Below are 20072 nucleotides of genomic sequence, written 5' to 3' on the forward strand. Positions count from 1 at the left end.
ATAATGCTGTGAGCACTGCATATAATGCTGTGATCACTTCATATAATGTTGTGAGTACTACATATAATGCTGTGATCACTTCATATAATGCTGTGAACACTGCGTATAATGCTGATTATTAACATAAGGCAGTCGTGGCGTTCCATATGAAATCGTTTTGAAAGATTTGTTGAAATACAAGTACAGTAGATTTTTTTAGCATATCGGCAAAAGTAGTACTATATATATATATATATATATATTATTCGTTTTGATTTACAAACACACTAATTTGTAAAGTACAAATGCATTTAATATGCACTGAGTAATTCAAACATGCTATCCTAGTTAATACATATTCCAAAAGTATGTTATACGTTTGTGAAGCCTGATTTTGTTTAGACGCAACAATATAATTAGTTACACAGTGTGTAATTGTCCTAATACGAGAATTTATCGGGTCAATAAAATATATATCGTGTGAGGCGAGGAAAAACCCGATATGAATTTTAATGACCCGATAAATTCTGTATTAGGACAATCGAACACTGTGTAACGAATGTTTCCTGATTTTGTTATATTACATATTATTATATTTAAATTCAGTATAAGGACAATATCAACCAAATATATTTAAGATATTTAGTCATGTTAATCTAAAACTGTGAAAAATAAAAAAAAAAATAGGACTATGAAGCAACTCATTTTTTAAATTTTTTATTAGGTCAATGGTATAAGGGAGATAATCCCAATTGACGTAATAAATAAGGGAGATAATTCCTATTGACGTAATAAAAAATTGTACTGAAATTTATTAGGACAATATCAGCCAATCAAATTGCGAGAAATTACTCTAAATCAGGATAATATATATTATTGACACACTAATAGAAATTTGTATCCCTATTTTAACAATTTTTTTACCTATTATGTCTGTTTGTTTTATTCACACATCGTTGTCAATATAATAGAATTTGATGTGACTGTCAAAATAATTAATGTATGACTCATATAAGTGAGAGGTTTAGCTAGCTATAAAACCAGGTTCAATCCTCCATTTTCTACATAAGACAATGGATGTACTAAGTCAGGAATATGACAGTTGTTATCCATTCGTTTGATGAGTTTGATTTTTCCATTTGATTAGGGACTTTACGTTTTGAATTTTCCTCGGAGTTCAGTATTTTTGTGATTTTACTTTTTTTTTATAAACTGTAATATATTCAATTGAAAATGCATATAATCTTATGAATAAACTGTCTTATCTTGTTATAGTTTCACCTTACTTCTCAGAAAGGGTATCCATAACAATGTCATTATTTGATAACAAAGTAACTGCTCTAAATTATATATAAATATTGTTCATTAAAAAAGACTTTAGTTATTTAGTTGGGTTATTTTTTCCCACTATAGACATGTAGTCATGTTTGCCCTTTGCAAAAGTCAGCTAAATCGTGATCCTATAAACAAAGAATAAATCCGTAATATTTTTTTTTTCGATAAACGTATGTTTGGCTATACTTAGTATTCAGATATTCGTTTTGATTTGACTTTGATAGTGTAATGGCACATATACTTTTCAAATATACAATGATAAGCATAACATTTACAAAATAACATCTCATTTAGATACATTTAACATGGTGCATTTATTAAAATGATGTTATTATTATATAAACACGATGGGGAAGGGAATAATTCTACACGATTATGCAATAATTTTTATAAACCTGCATATGAATTTATGCAGATACATTGTATAAATAATATTTCCAATTCAAATAAGTATATATATGTTTATTATCCTCCTTAAGGAGAGTATGAATATACATGAACATAAATACAAAGGTGGTATAATACAGAGTGTTAATAATAAGAATTTAAATAACGGTTTGAATAAAATAAAAGAATAATAAATATTTATATAAATGAATAATTAAATAGATCGTTGAATAAATAGAATAGATAAGTTAATGTTCAAATGAATCGAAAAATGTCTTTTAAGATATTTCAGTTGTAATAAATATCAAGTTAATTGTCATATTCCTTACACAACCTATATATAAACTTTACACATGAGTGGGTGAAACTGTCTGCTTCTGATTTTTCAAGAATGAAACATTTGTCACTATTACATGATAGTAGAGTTAGTGTCAAGTATATGTCTTCCATTGCATGCAAGCATGGAGCGTTGCGCTAAACTCAATGGGTACAATATTAATCAGATCTATCCAAAACAAGTCTCTTGTAGGCGCTACACTACAACATTGTATTAAAATGTGCACAAAGTTGCGTTGCTATAGAAAAAACCACACTTATGACATAACAGTAATTCAGCATCAGGTTCGCTTGGTCTAACCAGGGCGCACAGATATATGAAAAATTTAGCTTGAAAGTTCAAAGATGGATACTGACGCAAGATGGTCCAAGCACGATGTGGTTCAATAGAGTTATGAATATGTTTTAAATATTCAAAGTCATTGTCACTATCTAGGCGTCGTTTAAGAATGTTCTCTTCGTAGAGGGAGGGACCCGTTTTCGTCGCATAATTCGTTCATTTCCATCTGAGACTACTATAACACAGTGTTATAGTAGTCTCAGTTTCCACTTACATCCGAACTACATTCGAAAATTTGAAACTTTTATGTAGGTTTCAGAAATTTAACTATATGAAAAAAATGTTTGATAAAGGAATTATCTTCAAAACATTGGTTAATTGTTCCAAAAACGAACGCAAACACAAGAGGAAATCAAGTTGTTCGTGTACGATGGGGGGACACATTTTCGCCACAATTTATGATATGACCAACCTCATTACCCTGCTATATTATAAAAACGAATGTTTGCAATTACATGAATTAGCTTGAGAGATCATTCCTGTACGATTTTTTCTCACAAATATTTACTTTAAGACTGCGCATGGTTGCCATATAAATCTTGCATAATTGCCAAAATCGTTGAAAAACAACTGCGTATTTCTTTACATGTGCAAATAACCTTGAAAATGGGATAAAGAGGAATATCAACAGCTTGAACATTACAAGCAGCCTTTACCATCTATTTATGCAAGTATTGGGTCAAGGCACACAAATTTTACAGAAAAAAATAGCAAGACGGCGAAAATGTGTCCAAGGCGAATATGCGCCACACACTCTACTCATATACACGTTTTTTAACTATCGATTTCCATTGCTTCTGCTTAGGAAAGAAACTTGTCGATATTCGCGCTCGAATTCATTGATGGAAAGGCTCTGTTTTTATAATTTCAAATCAAACACCAGGTTACAAAAAAGTTCATGAGGGCCAAAACAAATTGATCTTGCACTTTATGCAGTTTTCAGAAGATACATGCACAATGTGCTTATTTTTTTTATATGTATGCATCAACGTCGGTAAGTCATATACTTTGCATAAAATAATCAAAGTTAAAATAAGATGACAACCTGACAATATAAGAATTATTATACGCTATCTTCAGACAAACACGTTTGAGAATTAGTTTCTTTATTGAGGATCCATTCACCGAAATGATACAATGACACTTGCATCTAAATGCCTTAGAAGACCTTGTAATATTAAGGTATATAGACCGAAAAAAGGAGACAAGTGCCTGTGAAAAGTAGTTCCACAACTCAACATACTTGTAATTCTAAACAATTAAATAGTTAGATAATTCTGATCATTATAGTGAAATATTTTGTTATTCAGATGGATTATTTACCAGTATCATGTTGGTTATTTTTTAAATAGTGAACTAATTGATCTTATCATGATATAATGGATGATGCTTCAACATTAATCGGGGGACTGACAACAATATACAACACTGATCCTATAACAGGTAATATGATAATGACAACTCAAGGCCAATCCTTCATGGGGGGCTTTTTAAATTGTCTTAATCATCTATTTTTATCCGCTATTAACATACAAAGAAAATATTCAAATACCTGCCATAGATGAAAAATTAAAAAAACCCATTTCATATCAAATAATAATACACGTATGATATTAGAATTGTCAGCATGTTTACAACCTTTGAAAATGACAATAACACATGTTCCAATGCCTTTATTAAAACCACCGTTTCAATATAAGTGTTCTACCGAGGACTTTTGTAGTCACCTGAATGGGGAATTTCTTTTGCCTTAGTTTACCTTTACGACGAATGCTACCTTAGGTTATCTGTACAGAGAATGACACCTTATGTGACCATTACGGGGAAGGCTATCTTAGGTTATCTTTAAAGGAAATGCTACCCCAGGTGACCTTTTCGGGGAATGCTACCTCGGATTACCTTCACGGGAAATGCTACCCCAAGTTACCTGTACGAGGAATGCTACCCCAGGTTACCCTTACGGGAAATGCTACATCGTATTACATTCACGGGGAATGCTACCCCAGGTTACCTTCACGAGGAATGCTAACCCAGGTCACCTTTACGAGGAATGCTACCCCAGGTCACCTTTGAGAGGAAAGCTACCCAGGTCACCTTTACGAGGAATGCTACCATATTTTACCTTTACGGAGAATGCTATCCCAGGTAACCTTTACGGGGAACGCTACCCCAGGTTACCTTTACGGGGAATGCTACCCCAGGTTACCTTTACGGAGAATGCTACCCCAGGTAACCTTTACGGGGAACGCTACCGCAGGTTACCTTTACGGGGAATGCTACCCCAGGCTACCTTTACGGGGAATGCTATCCCAGGTTACCCTCACGGGGAATGCTACCCCAGGTTACCTTTACCGGGAATGCTACCTTGCGTTACCTTTACGTGGAATAATAACTGAGGTTACCTTACGGAGATTACTATCTGGGTTACCTTTAAGGGGAATGCTACATCGGATTTTCTTTATAGGGAATGCTACCTTAGGTTACCCTTACGGGGAATGCTACCCCATGTTTTTTTTACAGGGAATACTACCTTATGTCACTTAACGGGAATGCTATCTTATGTTACCTTTACGGGAATGCTATCTTAGGTAACCTTAACGGGAAATATACCTGAAGTTACCTTTACGGGAATGCTACCTTAGGTTACCTTAACGGGGAATACTACCCCATGTTTTATTTACAGGGAATGCTACCTTATGTTACCTTTACGGGGAATGTTATCTTAGGAAACCTTTACGTGGAATTTATTTTGTTAACCAATAGGTTACCTTAACGGATAACTGCAACCCTATGTTACCTTTACAAGGTTTTCTACCTTATGATTTACCTTCACGGGAATGCTATTTTAGGTTACCTTAACGGGGAATGTACCTCAGGTTACCTTTACGGGGAATGCTACATTAGGTTACCATTACGGAGGATGCTACTTGAGTTTAAATTTACGAAGAGTAGAACCTTAGTTTACCTATTCGGGAATAGCTAACTTATGTTACCTTTGCGGGGAATGTTAAACAGTAGATGAAATGATTTAGAATTATGATGTACAGAAAAATCAAATACGAACATCTTTCTACACCAGTTGAAAAAAGAAAAATCACAAAAATACTGAACTTAGAGGAAAATCAATTAATCACATCATGGCAAAATCAAATAACAAAACACATAAAAAACGAATGGACAAGAACTGTCATAATCCTGACTTGGTACAGGCATTTTCAAATGTAGAAAATGGTGGATTAAACCTGGTTTTATAGCGCTAACCCTGAAAGTGTTTACTCTTCTTAAGCATCTGCTTTTACCCCTTTTTGGTAGGGTTGGTGTTAATCAATATTAGTTGTATGCATCTTAAATGATTTGTTGCTGAATGTTGTTTGTCTTGTTGAATTTATAGAATGAAGATAATATCATCTGTCTAAACTTTTTAAATATTTCATTTTAGTTTATAAAAAGAAATGTTTTTCTGTTACAAATCATGATGTATTGTTTTATGTATACATGTTATGCTGCCCATCAAGGGCCCTTGATTGGAATAATGAATATTCTGTAATCTGTAATCTGTTGTCATTTTTTCATAGTTTTTTTTCGACATTTGACTTTCAGTTTCAACCGAATTTCAAATTAAAAGATATACAAAGCCTATATATTTGTAAATAGATAGATTTTACTCAAACACTGAACAGCCTATTTGCTTGATACATGTTTAAATTCCATGGGCAGATCTTGTGTGTATATAAATATATATATGGATAGAATATGTTATGATCTATCCGAAGGTCATGGACCTGTATAAAATTGAATATACATCATTGTCACACAAAAAAAACCCGGTCAAAGCGTAAAGACCTCTTATAAAGATAGTTTAGTTTATAGGGTCGAATTTCAGTAGCAATTCGGTCGTATTACTTTTATACATTACCATCATGTTAAAATCTTAGACATATAAAAGGGTATTGTGTCAAGTCGAGGTGTGTAAAATTCTGTCATTTATAAACTTGACATTTATAACTATTTTTGACGTTTTTAAAAGAAAACAAATACTTTAAAAGTATAGTTGTTATGTTCTCCATTGTTGTAAAATGTTTTGATAAGGTGTTACCAGTCAGTTAACTTGTCATGGTATAAGCAAAGGGTGAATAGTGGATCAATGAAACAGTTACCAAACGATACCATGTGGAACCTAAATGCCCAAAGCATCTATAATAATAATTGTGTTGGTGCTGTTTGTTGTTTACAAGAGTCATTTAAAAAAGATATATGAAAAACGAATGCTATTTTTGGACAATTTCGGTCATGAAATGTCCTCAGATTTTTTTATTATTTTCATCAATCTTTTTAGAATGTGTTTGAATCAGAATATCTGTGAAAACACAGAACAGCAAGGCAATATCATCTTCAAAAATTTAGAAATCTTTAAGTATGGATCATCAATTACAAGTACAGATTCTTTTTTTCGTACCATCAAAGACTGAATGTGCTTATCACCAACACTATTAAATATACATGTAGATGACAAGGATGCATTTTCAAACAGTTTACATGATATTTTCTAAACAGGTAAGTCATGCAAAAACAGCATAGTTTTAATCTGCACATGTAAATTTTTTTTTAATGGGCATCATATTGAAAGACTCACTTAATGCGATCTGTGCCCAAGATGTTTTGCAATGCCGATGAAGTAGGGACATTAAGGCTCTTCAGAATTGTCACATAATGTTTGGAAATGCATATAGAGCCCATAAACATAAATGAAAAACATAACCCCTACTCCTTTCCAATATATTTACCTTCATTCCAACGGTTCTGAACGAAGAGTTGATTCGAAAAGTCAAACATAAAATGAAGAGCATTTTATATGGCATACGTAATACAAGATTTTAAGAAATTTCAAATGTATCAGTACAATCTAAATGGGAATTTTACCAGTACAATCAAAATGAGAATTAAACATTATATTATGAAATATCGACTTCCTTCACTGTTAATCAGTGGCTGATATTGAATAAACTTTAATTGTATCCACAATAGAATTTAACTAAAGGAAAAGTTTACTTAACAAATTTAATCTTGTTATTCATGTAATTGGGGCATTTGTATGATTCTAGAATTATGTAATATTCACCTTTTCATAACATTCAAATGATTTATATATCAAATAGTTATAGGACTACAGTTTCAGATACATGTATCAAATGTTATCTGCTTATATCTGAGAGGCGTAAGACACGAAGACATGAGACGCCGTGTTACATCTGATTTACTCAAATCAATACATAAATATTTTATCTTTTTAATCATGTTTTAAAAAGAGCAATTAGTTTTTGATAAAACAGGAAAAGTGTCATTATCTCAAATTTCTAGATGCAGTAACACTCTCAGAAGATGTTTTGTGGCAATGGATTTGGAATGAAATCCTAAACGTGTTTTTCTGTCATCAAATAAATTTCAAAGCAATACACATTTTTATTTAAGGGCAGCTCTGGGTACGGGTTTTTCTCGCTGCGTTGAAGACCTTTAGGTGGCTTTCGGCTGTTATATGTTCTTTGGTCGGGTTGTTGTCTCTTTGACATATTCCCTATTTCCATTCTCAATTTTACTTATCACTGCTTTTGAGTGGCAATATGAATCTCAGTACTATCTTATACTTTTCTGGTTTGATTGCTTAGTTTAGAACTTTATGCTGATAAATGATAATACTTCTATGTATATACAGTTAATTTTCATTAACCAATCTAGGAAGCCTTTAAGGGTATGATTAATTACAATGTAAATACATACCATATCGAATTTTCCCTTTCCGTCTACCAAGGCAGAGATAACAAATGTAACGAGAGTACAGACAGTTAATGAGAGATATGTATTAATGACAGCTCGGTGCTGCTCATCGCCTGTGACGCCACCGCCGTTAAAACTAGGCCAATATAACCAAAGAAATACGGTACCTGTAAAATACAAAACTACATAAATGGCAAGAACAGGCGGATAATACGAAGGGAACATTTGATATCAGTATGTTCTGCATTATAGATTTCATTGAATTCTTAGCAGATATGTTTTGATTTTACAGTTGAACGCGCATGGTTTTATTGTCCTTATGGTTTTTTTTTACAGCTCCCGTTTTTTAATGATTTTGCTCTTCCTTGAGTTGAACAAAATACAAAACATCCTTAGTAGCATACTTATCATTTAACGTACAGATAAGATAAGATAAGATAAGATAAGATAAGATAAGATAAGATAAGATAAGATAAGATAAGATAAGATAAGATAAGATAAGATAAGATAAGATAAAACACATTGTATTTCCAGTAGAGAACCCGTTATGGGCATACTCACTACAGAGCTTTTACATGAACAATTACAATAAAGACAATTTACAAGAAAAACAACTCAAAACATGAAATATAAATAATATGTTGTCATATATGACCCTTATATTTAGTTTTTATTGCACATGTACCAGAAGCAGCATGACATCCATTATAAAAATAGCTTTCATGAGTTAAGTCCTTTATATTTAGAGGCTGATGCATATGAACGAATAGTATAGTTTTCCATATGTAGGAGTCACCAAATGAATGCTGACTTTTCATGGAAAGTGAACTTACCAATCATTGACAATAAATCCGAATGATACACAGCTCCTTCTGCTGGATTATCTTCACTTTTATCGTTGTAAAGAACTCTCGCTACGGCTAGCCCAAAATAAGCACCAAACGCGTGAATGAACATAGACTCTCCAACATCAGCAACCTATAAAAATAATTCAAAGGTTTGGAAAATCTATTTAAAGACTTGGGAATACAGAAGCTTCTGTTTTAAGAGGGCATTGGTTTTATTATATTTTTCATAACAATTATAATATCATGTTCTTTGATATAAACTTTCTTTATCTTCTTAGTATTATTTGTAATTTTATGGTGTAAATTTGCGTTTCTATTTTGAAGATTTATTTTGTAGACTTAATTTAGCAGGCTGTACCATGCTCCATGTATAACCGTAAGACAAATGTTTTGTTTGCCATATTTAATTTCGATGGAGTGGTTCGTTGGAACTTTGTCGTCCAAAGGAAACTCTCACCTAGAGACAAAAATGATGTAGAAGTTTGCAATTAATTGTCACTGTATGGCCTTCAAAATGAGCAAAACCCAATCAGAATAGTCCAAACAAGCAAAGACCCTAACTATAGAATATAAGAAATACACCACAATTATGGGGACAAATTCTACTATAAAATAAGAAGATGTGATGTGATATGGCGTGATCTGATACAAGGCTTTCAAGTTTTCTTCATGTACTAACACATTTAGATTAAAGATAATTCGTATAGTAAAGATATACATACATGTAACATTTCAAGTCCTATATGTTCATTAACTTGTGATAAGACAACCTCAATAATTGCCATAACCAGTAGTTGTATTGGACCAACTTTTCCTAACACTGCTCCAAAGGATATAAGAACTGTAGCAGCAGCAAAATCTGCGGTCAGCATACTGTTGGTCAAGTTAAGACATATATTATAATAGATAATGGAGATCAAATTTTATTGGAGAGATACAAAAGTGCTTGAACGAATAAACGACAATATTTTCATTCCTTTAGTATATCTAATTTTCTTCTTGAAAGTCTTTGAAAGACTATATGTAACTGTTATTCAGTTCAAGTAGACTGTTAATGGTTTACTTTTATACATTGTTATTTGGATGGAGAGTTGTCTCATTGACACTCATACCACATCTTCCTATATCTGTTTATCATTTATTGGATAATCATAATAGCTGGTATGTGGGTTTTTTTTCAAATTAAATTTTTATGTTAATTTGTTTATAAGATTTCGCTCATCACTTCGAATAAAGCAGTTTGGAATCGTGAATAATTGTGAAGGATATATATTTTTTTTTTTACAATTTCAGGGTATTAAGAATTAAATTGACGGATACGTGGATGGTCATCTAGTCCAACGGGAAATATTACATATACATGTCCAAGATGACAACATTTTTCGTTTAAATTAAACGCTTTGTACTAGACCAACCCACAGTCTTTGTTCAAACTTTTGAATTAACTCGGCACGCTATCGGTGAATGTTATTTGCCTCGGGTACTGAAAAGATACAATGTTTTACTTCTGGCCAACTAATAATGTGTAGCAACCTAAGTTAATGAAACGTCACTTACTCTGTAACACTAATGGTAAATTTACCACCATGATCTGACAGTAGTCCTCTGATGATAATGGCCCACTGGATTACAAAAGCTCCTATCAAGAGGTTTATACCGACAGCCGAGTAGCCATATCTTTTGAGGAAGGTCATCAGAAATCCGAAGCCAACAAAAATCATCACATGAACATCTTGGAACACTTGGTGATAAAAAAAATTATAAATTTATTGGGTAAACATACACTTTTCTGAAATTGCTTTACATTTCACAGTGGAATAATACTGTTACTTTAATTATTTACCCCTCATTTTATTGATTTTGTATTAACATTGTATCATAGATCAAATTTATTCGTTCAGTGTATGTTCGCTTGTGTTAATATGTCTTTTGATTGAGATAAGCCATTTCAATTGATATTTCATAGTGTGTCTTTCTATGTTGTGATGTTACACTATTGTTTCATATAAGGGTGAATGTTGGTACCTATTAAAACGTTTAAACCCGATGAAATTATTTGCACCTGTCTTAAGTCAGGATTTTATATACATTTGACCGTTGGTTTTCCCGTTTGAATGCTTTTACACTAGTCATGTTGGGGACCCTTACTAGCTTGATGTTCGGTGTGACCCAAGGCTGTGTGTTTAAGACGGTACTTTGACCTATAATGCTTTACTTTTACAATTTGTGACTTGGATGGAGAGTTGTCTCATTTGCCTCATACCACATCTTCTTATATCTATATACTTGTATATGTCATCGTATATGTCATTTTCAAATATGCTGCATATAAATAAAGTAGGATCGTCATATCGCACTTTGTTAACAACATAACAATAAAAATGTAAATCGACAGAACGTGAAGACGGATAGAAACTGCAAGTAAAATATTTCTAAAATATGTATTTGTAATACATTCTAATTTCAACCTGCATGACCTGTTGGTCTATAGGTTACAGTCGCTTTCCAAATTCAAGAAATTCAATAATAAACTACTTATATTAATTGATAATTTAAAATGAATATTATGTTGTTTAAAGTAAGAAAATAAAACAAACAGCAACACCTGAGTTCTGGTTCTGGTTATGTTATGCAAATACATTGGTAAAATGTGTTACGCGAAAAAAACAAGATTGCTCAGCAATTTAAATATTTATACAAACATGCAGGCGCGGATCCAGAGGGGGGGTTCCGGGGGTTGGAACCCCCCGTTTTTTGGGACGATCAATGCATTTGAATGGGGACATGTAATTGGAACCCCCCCCTTTTTGTCCTGGGTTAGGAACCCCCCCCCCCCCCCTTTTTAAAATGGCTGGATCCGCCCCTGAACATGGCAGTTAAAGATTTACTTAATAAAGAGAAATGGAAATGTTTGAACAGCTCAGAATCTAGAATATATGTTAGTTCAATTACCAGAAAATACACAACTGAAAATTCAGAAAAAGGAACCATCCACAAATACCACAAAATCGACAAGCTGAAGAGTATGCAAGTAAACTCATCATAGATATCAGGATGAAAATTGAGTACGCCAGATATGCGTTTCATCTCGAAAAACTCATCAGAGACGCTCAATTAAAAAAATATGAAAAGACCAAAATAAAGTACGAACTTTTTAAGAGCATTGAGGACCCAAATATTCCGAAAGGTTTTGTCAAATACAGCTGAGGTATTCAATGTTTTATAAACTGTTAATTTATTATTATGACGATATCAAGACTCTCACATGTGAAAGAATAGGTATTGATTAAAGGCTTTCAAGGAACTTAAAAAAAAAATGCGAACAACAAGTAACTGAGATCATTGAGTGTGCTAAATTCATTGAAGAATAAATAAAAAAAGACTCGGTAGAAATCATTACTGAAGATCTCCAGGTAGCATATAGCATAGTGATGATTATCATCTGTGAAGTTAAAGACTTGTAGAGATCATACATTATCTATCATTCATTTCATTTAGGTAATTTTTCACACTTGAGAAGTACATTATGATGATAATGGGAGTTTATAACGACCTTGACTAGATATACCGACCTCGCACGTTCGGTGAAGAACATTATAATATGAGTTGCTCTCTTTAAAGACAAGTGACTAGTGAGAATAATCGTTGTTTGTAATAATCACTTTGTAGAATAAACCCATCATGTTTCTCTATCTTTTTTTTTATTTGAGCCCTAAAGTTTCGTACGCAAATTGGAGTTCAAATTTATTTGATCGAGAAATAACTCTCATGTAGTTGTAATGATAGAGTTTCTTTAGGATACTTAAATCACTGTACTTACAAAAACATATACTTTCTAATATCTTTCTTTAGAGAAAATAAACCATGATTAATTATTTTTCATTCTATATTCAGCAAAGAGAAACCAGATAACGTAATCTGATCGTCTCTATGATAATTATGGGGTATATCTAAATCTTTAATCATCTTCAACGTTGTTTAAATGACCAAGATGACAATCAGAAAGCCACCACATATAAGTGACCGTAATAAGAGACCATAAAATGTATAATTCGTTTAAATAGGTTCTGAATCGTCCTTGGTCTAGTTTGAATAAAGCGCTTCCTACAAAAATGTAAATAAAAACAAATCTAGTTTGTAAGTTAAAAGGGTACATTAAAATGTGTAAACTTTCCCAAAAGTCAAATTTGAACAGCAAACTATGATGCTGGCAATATTAAGTTATACTCTTTGATAAAAGTATTTGCTCTACAGGGTCTTCCTCCGTACGGGAAAATGTGTACGTAATTGGAATTTATTCTGTCATTTCTGAAAATGTTGATGGCCTTATGCTTACATCTACTTCATTTGAACTTCGGTGGATAGTTGTCTCATTTTTATAATTTTTGTCGGTTAGTGGCAAAACGACGAGTAGATAATTTTTGTAACTCCAATCTTCTAGTAATGGATGGGAGAAATTGACCAGTTTAGAAAAAAAAATATTTGTAGATCGCATTTAAAAGTCAAACAGTCGAAGCTATTGATTATTGTAGACTTTCCCACCAATATGAAATGTTGCTATTCAAATGACTGCTCTGTTTTAGATAATTATGTAATTTTTTTGTATATATATATATATCTGACTTTTATATACAACAATATAGTTCATTGATATAAAAAAGGAAAAAGAAATGATAAAAAGGTCAAAATAAGAGAATACATCGTAATCGCTGGATATTATTTGGCATAATACACTCCGTCTATACAGATTATACTATACCAAAGTAAAGCCCCAGTCACATTGTCTCATTTTACTACGTTTTAAAATGCTACGTTTCATCTACGTTTTAAAATGCTACGTTTCATCTACGCTTTGAACAAAAATGTCCCGTTATTTTGAAAGCTAGGTTTTACTAGTGTGCTACGTTCTTATCACGTTTTGCTACGTATTAGTACGTGTTGACCCACCTTCCTCCACGCACGTACGTTTCGATACGCTTCGTTACGTATATTCCCGTTTTGCTACGCTTTCAAAACGTAATGAAACGTAGCTCTTGAAACGTGACAGTGTGACTGGGGTTTAAATAATTGCCCGACTGTAGTCTAATAATAAATGCGTATTACTTTCCCTATAACAAAACAATTTATTTAATGCAAAAATGAGAATTTCAATTTCAAAAATCGTATTTTCACCTAAAATTTAAAAACAAATCGATATTAGAACTCAAAATTTTGAACTTAAACATAATCTGCTTAAAATGTTGAATGTCTTTGCAGATACTTGAATACTTTATTCTCATCTTCGAAATAATTATTTATATATATTGAAGTGTACAAAATGTTTCAAAACAATGCAACGTTTACTTTCAATTTATTCAATGTTTGCTTTTGTTTTGGAATCTAATCCTTTCTTTACTGTATCGAGTAATAATAACATTTTCCACTTGTCTCGCTCTTCTATCAAACGTTTTAATCTATTTGATCAAATACTCTTAAATATGGTGATATAGTCAAAGCCTCACCGTAGATACATAAATCAGTAATACTGTGCACTTTGATAAAGGTGAATTCAAGGACTTTTTGAAAATTACCATGTTTGTGAAATAAAAATATCCTGGTATGTCAAAATTCTAATCAATTTAAGGGAGAAGGTTATGCTAAATGTTAAGCTTGAAAGTATTTAAAGTTGAATTTTCAGTAATTTGCCGATATGAAACATTTATAGATGTATTTCAAATTTCATTTTGTATCCTTAATATGCTTCGAATACAGTAACCGTGTCAAATCATTGGACAATTATGGGGATTGGCATCAAAAACCAGGAACAGCAAGTTTTAAGTTTCGGCCAAAAATTATAAATCAACTATGTTGAGGGTACTGTAATAAGACTGTTATCATCAGTTTCGAACAAATTAATGCATAGTCCCAATATCCAACAGAAAGATCCGTCCTCAAAAGTCATAATATTTTTTTTAGAAAATGGTGAAATTATTAATTTTATGGTGCTCAGCAGCATGCTCAGTTGAAAACATATCTGTGCCAATAATTTGCAAGAGATTTTTACCATTTAATTACATTTCGTTTACTTTAAGCGGCTAACTAAAGTTGACAATATCTATACTGTCCCCGTTTTCTGCCAATCTAATTCATTATATCTGGCATTGACCACGGTGTGTAATCATGACCATCACTGTGCTGTATTTTGTCTATTCCAAATATCACTTGTCTAGTTCTCTTGTTGGACGTGACATTTCAATTAGGTCATAGAGACCTATATCTCGAATTGATTTTATATAGATATATGAAGATGTAGTATGAGTGACAATGAGACAACTCTCAATCCAGGTCATAATTTGTAAAAGTAAACCATCAAAGGTCAAGGTAAGGCGTTCCACACGGAGCTTTGGCTCACACCGAACAGCCATATCTTTGTAATTGAATGATGAATGTATTGAGGTGAAACAGACCTATTAAAAACACTGCACATTTGATGTATACTCTTTATCTCTCGATATATATGTTTTCATTTCAATGCACATGTTTTTATTTTGTCAAGTAATGAATGACAAATGATAAAAACATAACTAACGTTATAAAGTAAAGCTTTAGAAATAATTCCATTTGGACTTAATTCATGCATTTAAATGTGCATTACATAACCTAAATTATGTCACAAATAGTTAAATAAAACATATTTAATTTATCTGTACTATTAACGAAACTTTGTTTATGATATATACCAATTGCAATAATTAGAAACGAAACTTTTAAAATAAAAGATAAATTAATTAAAAAACTTGAAACTTAAAGTCATAAGAAACCTCAAATTAAAAAAATATAATGCATTTGTTTTTATAACTCAATGGTTACTTTTCATTATAAAACTTATGTACATATACTTTTTCTGAAGAAAATTCTTTAATTTGTTCATATTTAGAAGAAGTTTACTTTATTCTAATTGCTTGCTTCCAGGAAGCAATTCCCCGACATATTTTCCGTATGCAAAGTGACCTCAGTGTGACCCATCTCGTAAAAATCCGGTGTTTGCAATACGCATGGATGTCCTTAAAATAAACTATTATCTGATTGTACATGTTAAATACGTTCTCAATATCCATGCTTTTTTGTTGATTGTTGACAAACAGGTGACAATCGTTAAACTTCGGCTTCAAAACACGAACTTCAATTACCTGCCATATTTTCACAACAACACTGACCAATTGAAAAACAAATGACGATTTTACGAAATGTATGCGATAAAAATATAAAATCGGGAACAGAAGACTATAAAGTTTATGATGTTTGTATTCATTGGTTGAAGAATTGGAATAACATTATTTTTCACCGGCCACTCGTTTCATATGACTTTAAATGAATTTTACAAAAAAAATCAGAAATACCTTTTAAAATAAATATGATATAAAATAAGTGCGTATTATTGGTATTATGTATTTCATGCCGTTAAAACGTTATAACTGGTCACTGCGGAGAGTGGACTCAAAAACTGTATGATATATGCAAGCTTATACTTTAATTATTCTTGTGTAATGCATCGGTACTAAGTTATTTTGTTAATTTCATGTATGCCATTAAAAAGGAAAATCACAAAAATACTGAACTCCGAGGAAAATTCAACACGGAAAGTCCCTTATCAAATAGCAAAATCAAATGATAAAATACATCAAACAATGGACAACAACTGTCAGATTCCTGACTTGGTACAGGCGTTTTCAGATGTAGAAAATGGTTGATTGAACCTGGTTTTATAGCGCCAAACCTCTCACTTGTACGACAGTCGCATCAATCAATCCCATTTGGTATAACTATACATTTATTTTGAATAGAGATTAAAAAATTGTTCATTCTGAAAACCATATAGAAGCTTAAAAAAATAGAAAACATGATGAAAATAATATGTATTTAGAGCTTGAGCATGATTTAACAACGTGTACTCTTATGTTGCATCTGTAAGCATGCACTTGTTAACATAATGATCATTTTTTATTTTCGGAGAATTACGTCAAATGATTATTTTTTGAGAGGTGAGAGAAGGGATGTCACATGTTACAAACAATAATTTCCCAAATAAGTTTAAGTTTTTTTTTGTAAATTGCTGCAACTGCACCCATCTCCTGATAAGGACAATGAATTCGAAGCAAATACATTTTTTATAAATAACCCCTGTTTTATCCAGAATAATGACATGCGTTTTGTTTTATTTGTAGAATATGTAGTACATCCATCAATCATTCATAAACATATGTTACCGTAATAGTATTGTCAAGGACATTTTACCATTTGTGTAATATAAACATATCACACTATTATATATTGACTTATATATTTACAACAAATGTTTGATCATTGACTTTCAGCTCATAGAATAAAATTGTAAATGTTTTCACGCATTTTCTTTTATATTAGAAACGCGCGCCTGGTATACAAAATTATATAACTCTATAAATTTTTGATGATTTTTTTTACGACAATGCAAGGTCAATTTTAATGAACAAAACCCGGGGTTATATGATTATATGGTTAAATGAAGTATAATGAAGTATAATGACTTACTGGGATACATTCTAGTAACAGCGCCTCCCTCGGCACGATCAACTTTTTTGTCCTGGTTATCAGGTTTTGCAGAGTCGTCATATTCCACCAATGCTCCAAACAGCACCAAGAAAACAACCTGACAAATTATCACAAAAATAGGAAATTTTATTCTCCGTACGTTCACCATTATTCCTTTTTTCCTTATCAGTATTGTTCAATTACCAAAATCTTGACCGTTTAAAAGTGGTGTGTGGCTACCAGCAGCCAATAGAAATCGTTTTAAAAGACAACACCTATTTCCACCAGCTGTTACACTATATATATGTATATATACTATAAGGAAAATAATACGATGAACCGTTCAATCTAATGTGAACTTGTTAACTAGAATATATACAATATTTAAACATGTTAAATGAGTCTAGTTAAATGCATACGTTTAAAAGTTCGCTAAGCCAATGCATTAATCGCATTGATCTAAAACTTAAACAATAGGTCATATAAATTAACAACTTCACTGTAAAGTGAACGATAACCCTGCACTTTGAAGTTAACTTTAGTTTTAAATCAATAGTAATAACCCAATTAATATTTGAAGTCCTGCAGATAAAGGGTATTAAAATTAAAGCAAGTCTCAATGTTCGATAGTTTTCGATTGAAATTAGTTCTATCATTTTGTCTTAAAAAAAAAAAAGATTTAATATTTCACTTCATCAAGAATCCTGTTGTGTTTTTGAAAGTATTTTCAAATGTTTCGGTACATTTTATATGATACCTTTGTTTATTTTTTTTTCAAAAAAGGGGAATTGTTGTTGATTGCAGGCCTTTGCTAGCTCTTGTTAAAAAAAGTCCACTACTTTTCTAGACTCGTAGTGAATCAGATTTTTTTTTTAATTTTCAGAGAGCATGAATCATCTGTGTGCAACATTTCAAATGTATTTTCTGCACAAACGAGCTTGCATCATTCCCCATTAGCAATGCAGGACTTATATACTTTACCCGCACCAGCATATTCCTGAGATTATCTCACTGATAAGAGCCACCATGATTGACTCTAAAAAGATCTAGGATAATTTTGGATGTCTTGTGTACCGTATAACATCAACACTGTTTTCCAGCGATGAAAGGTAAGTAAGAACACATGGAGTCCTTTTATTCTTATGTTTATTTCATTTTAATGTTTACTTTTTCGGATTACTTTTTTGGGAGTTTCGATTGAGTAATGTTTGTGAAAAATCACCTGTTCGTTCGCATTAATGATGACTTCTGTTAAATTGTATTATTTTCACAATCATTGCATTAAATCCTACAGCAGAAAACCAAGGGGACAAAAGCATACCATATGTCAAACAAAACAGAAAATAGCATTAGAAAACAAGGAATAGACCAACAACAAAGAGGCACAGTTTGTGTTTTACCGGCTATGATACAGTGCACATGAAAACCACCAAGGCTAGACTGTCGTGAAATAGAAGTTCATTTTAAATAGAAGTTCCGATTGGAAGAAAAACAGTTTACTTAAGGAATAAAGACGTATTCAGATATCTAATATTTGTTCAAACAGTTAACAGATACTAGAAGTATGGCATTGTTTATAACAAAGTTTCAGAGGGGACTACTATGAGCCGGAACAAATATTCGTTGGCGAGACAAAATTCAAAGACTCAGCATATTAACAATTCATCGAAAACGCCCCAATATCTATTTTATAATTCGATTAAATATTGTAATTATGTAAATTTTTCAAAATATTTTTTACCTTAAATTCAAAATTTAAATGATTCTGATAAACAGTACTGGTAGTTACATATAGGTCAATGTCTTCAGTGATATTCAATAACAGTTGATATCACGTGAGAAGTTATTAATTAGTTGGAGGTTTAGTTTCATGGAGTGCAATAAACTATTTACGACCTAAAATGTTCAGGTCTCCCTCCGTCTAATTTGCAAATTTATTCAAATTCTACATTCTTCAGTTTTGTTAAGGATGAATGGCAAGGCTTCAATTACAGTCGATTTCAATTTGTTATCATAACAAAGTCTTTTGACATGGGGTTAATTTATTTCAGTTTCTTAAAGTGGTCATCCAGAATAGTGTCACTGTTGTAATACAGTGGCTGATCCAGGGGGATAGGGGGTTCCGGGGGTTGGACACCCCTTTTTGCAACACGATCAATCATGCATTTGAATGGGGACATATGGTTGACGACCCTCCCCTAATCCTGGGTTTGAAAACCCCTTTTAAAATGGCTGGATCCGCCCCTGTCATCTCTGGTAGGTCCGATTTTTCGTAGTTGAATTATATCGTATATATCTGCGAAAGGACGAGAAGCAAATAAAATTGAATTAAATCCCTGAGCTATCTTTCAAGAAATGAAATTGCCCAATTCAACTGAGAAATCATCCTCTATCAAATGCATCCCTTTCTTTGTAAAAAAAAAGAAGAAGAGCATAACTGCTTTGTCATCTAAAGGCCGCTTTCCTCCACCAAGGATCTATTCAATATACAATCTAGTTATTGCATAAGTTTAATAGATGTTGCG

The 20072-nt window shown here is 32.2% G+C and overlaps 1 protein-coding gene across 1 annotated transcript in view; it reads right to left on the reverse strand.

Annotated features, from left to right (window-relative positions):
• LOC139524497 (ammonium transporter Rh type A-like) overlaps positions 1-17917 on the reverse strand; it is a 29363-nt gene extending 11446 nt beyond the window's left edge. Inside the window, exons 1-5 of the mRNA XM_071319296.1 lie at positions 17548-17917; positions 10555-10738; positions 9720-9870; positions 8983-9127; positions 8153-8316 (exon numbers count right to left, since the gene is read on the reverse strand). Coding sequence (XP_071175397.1) covers positions 8153-8316; positions 8983-9127; positions 9720-9870; positions 10555-10738; positions 17548-17716 — 813 coding nt within the window. The 5' untranslated portion in view covers positions 17717-17917. The remainder of the gene's footprint in view (positions 1-8152; positions 8317-8982; positions 9128-9719; positions 9871-10554; positions 10739-17547) is intronic.
• Positions 17918-20072: the final 2155 nt, after the last annotated feature.

Source organism: Mytilus edulis, chromosome 5, assembly GCF_963676685.1.
Source record: "Mytilus edulis chromosome 5, xbMytEdul2.2, whole genome shotgun sequence".
NCBI classification, from domain to species: Eukaryota; Metazoa; Mollusca; class Bivalvia; order Mytilida; family Mytilidae; genus Mytilus; species Mytilus edulis.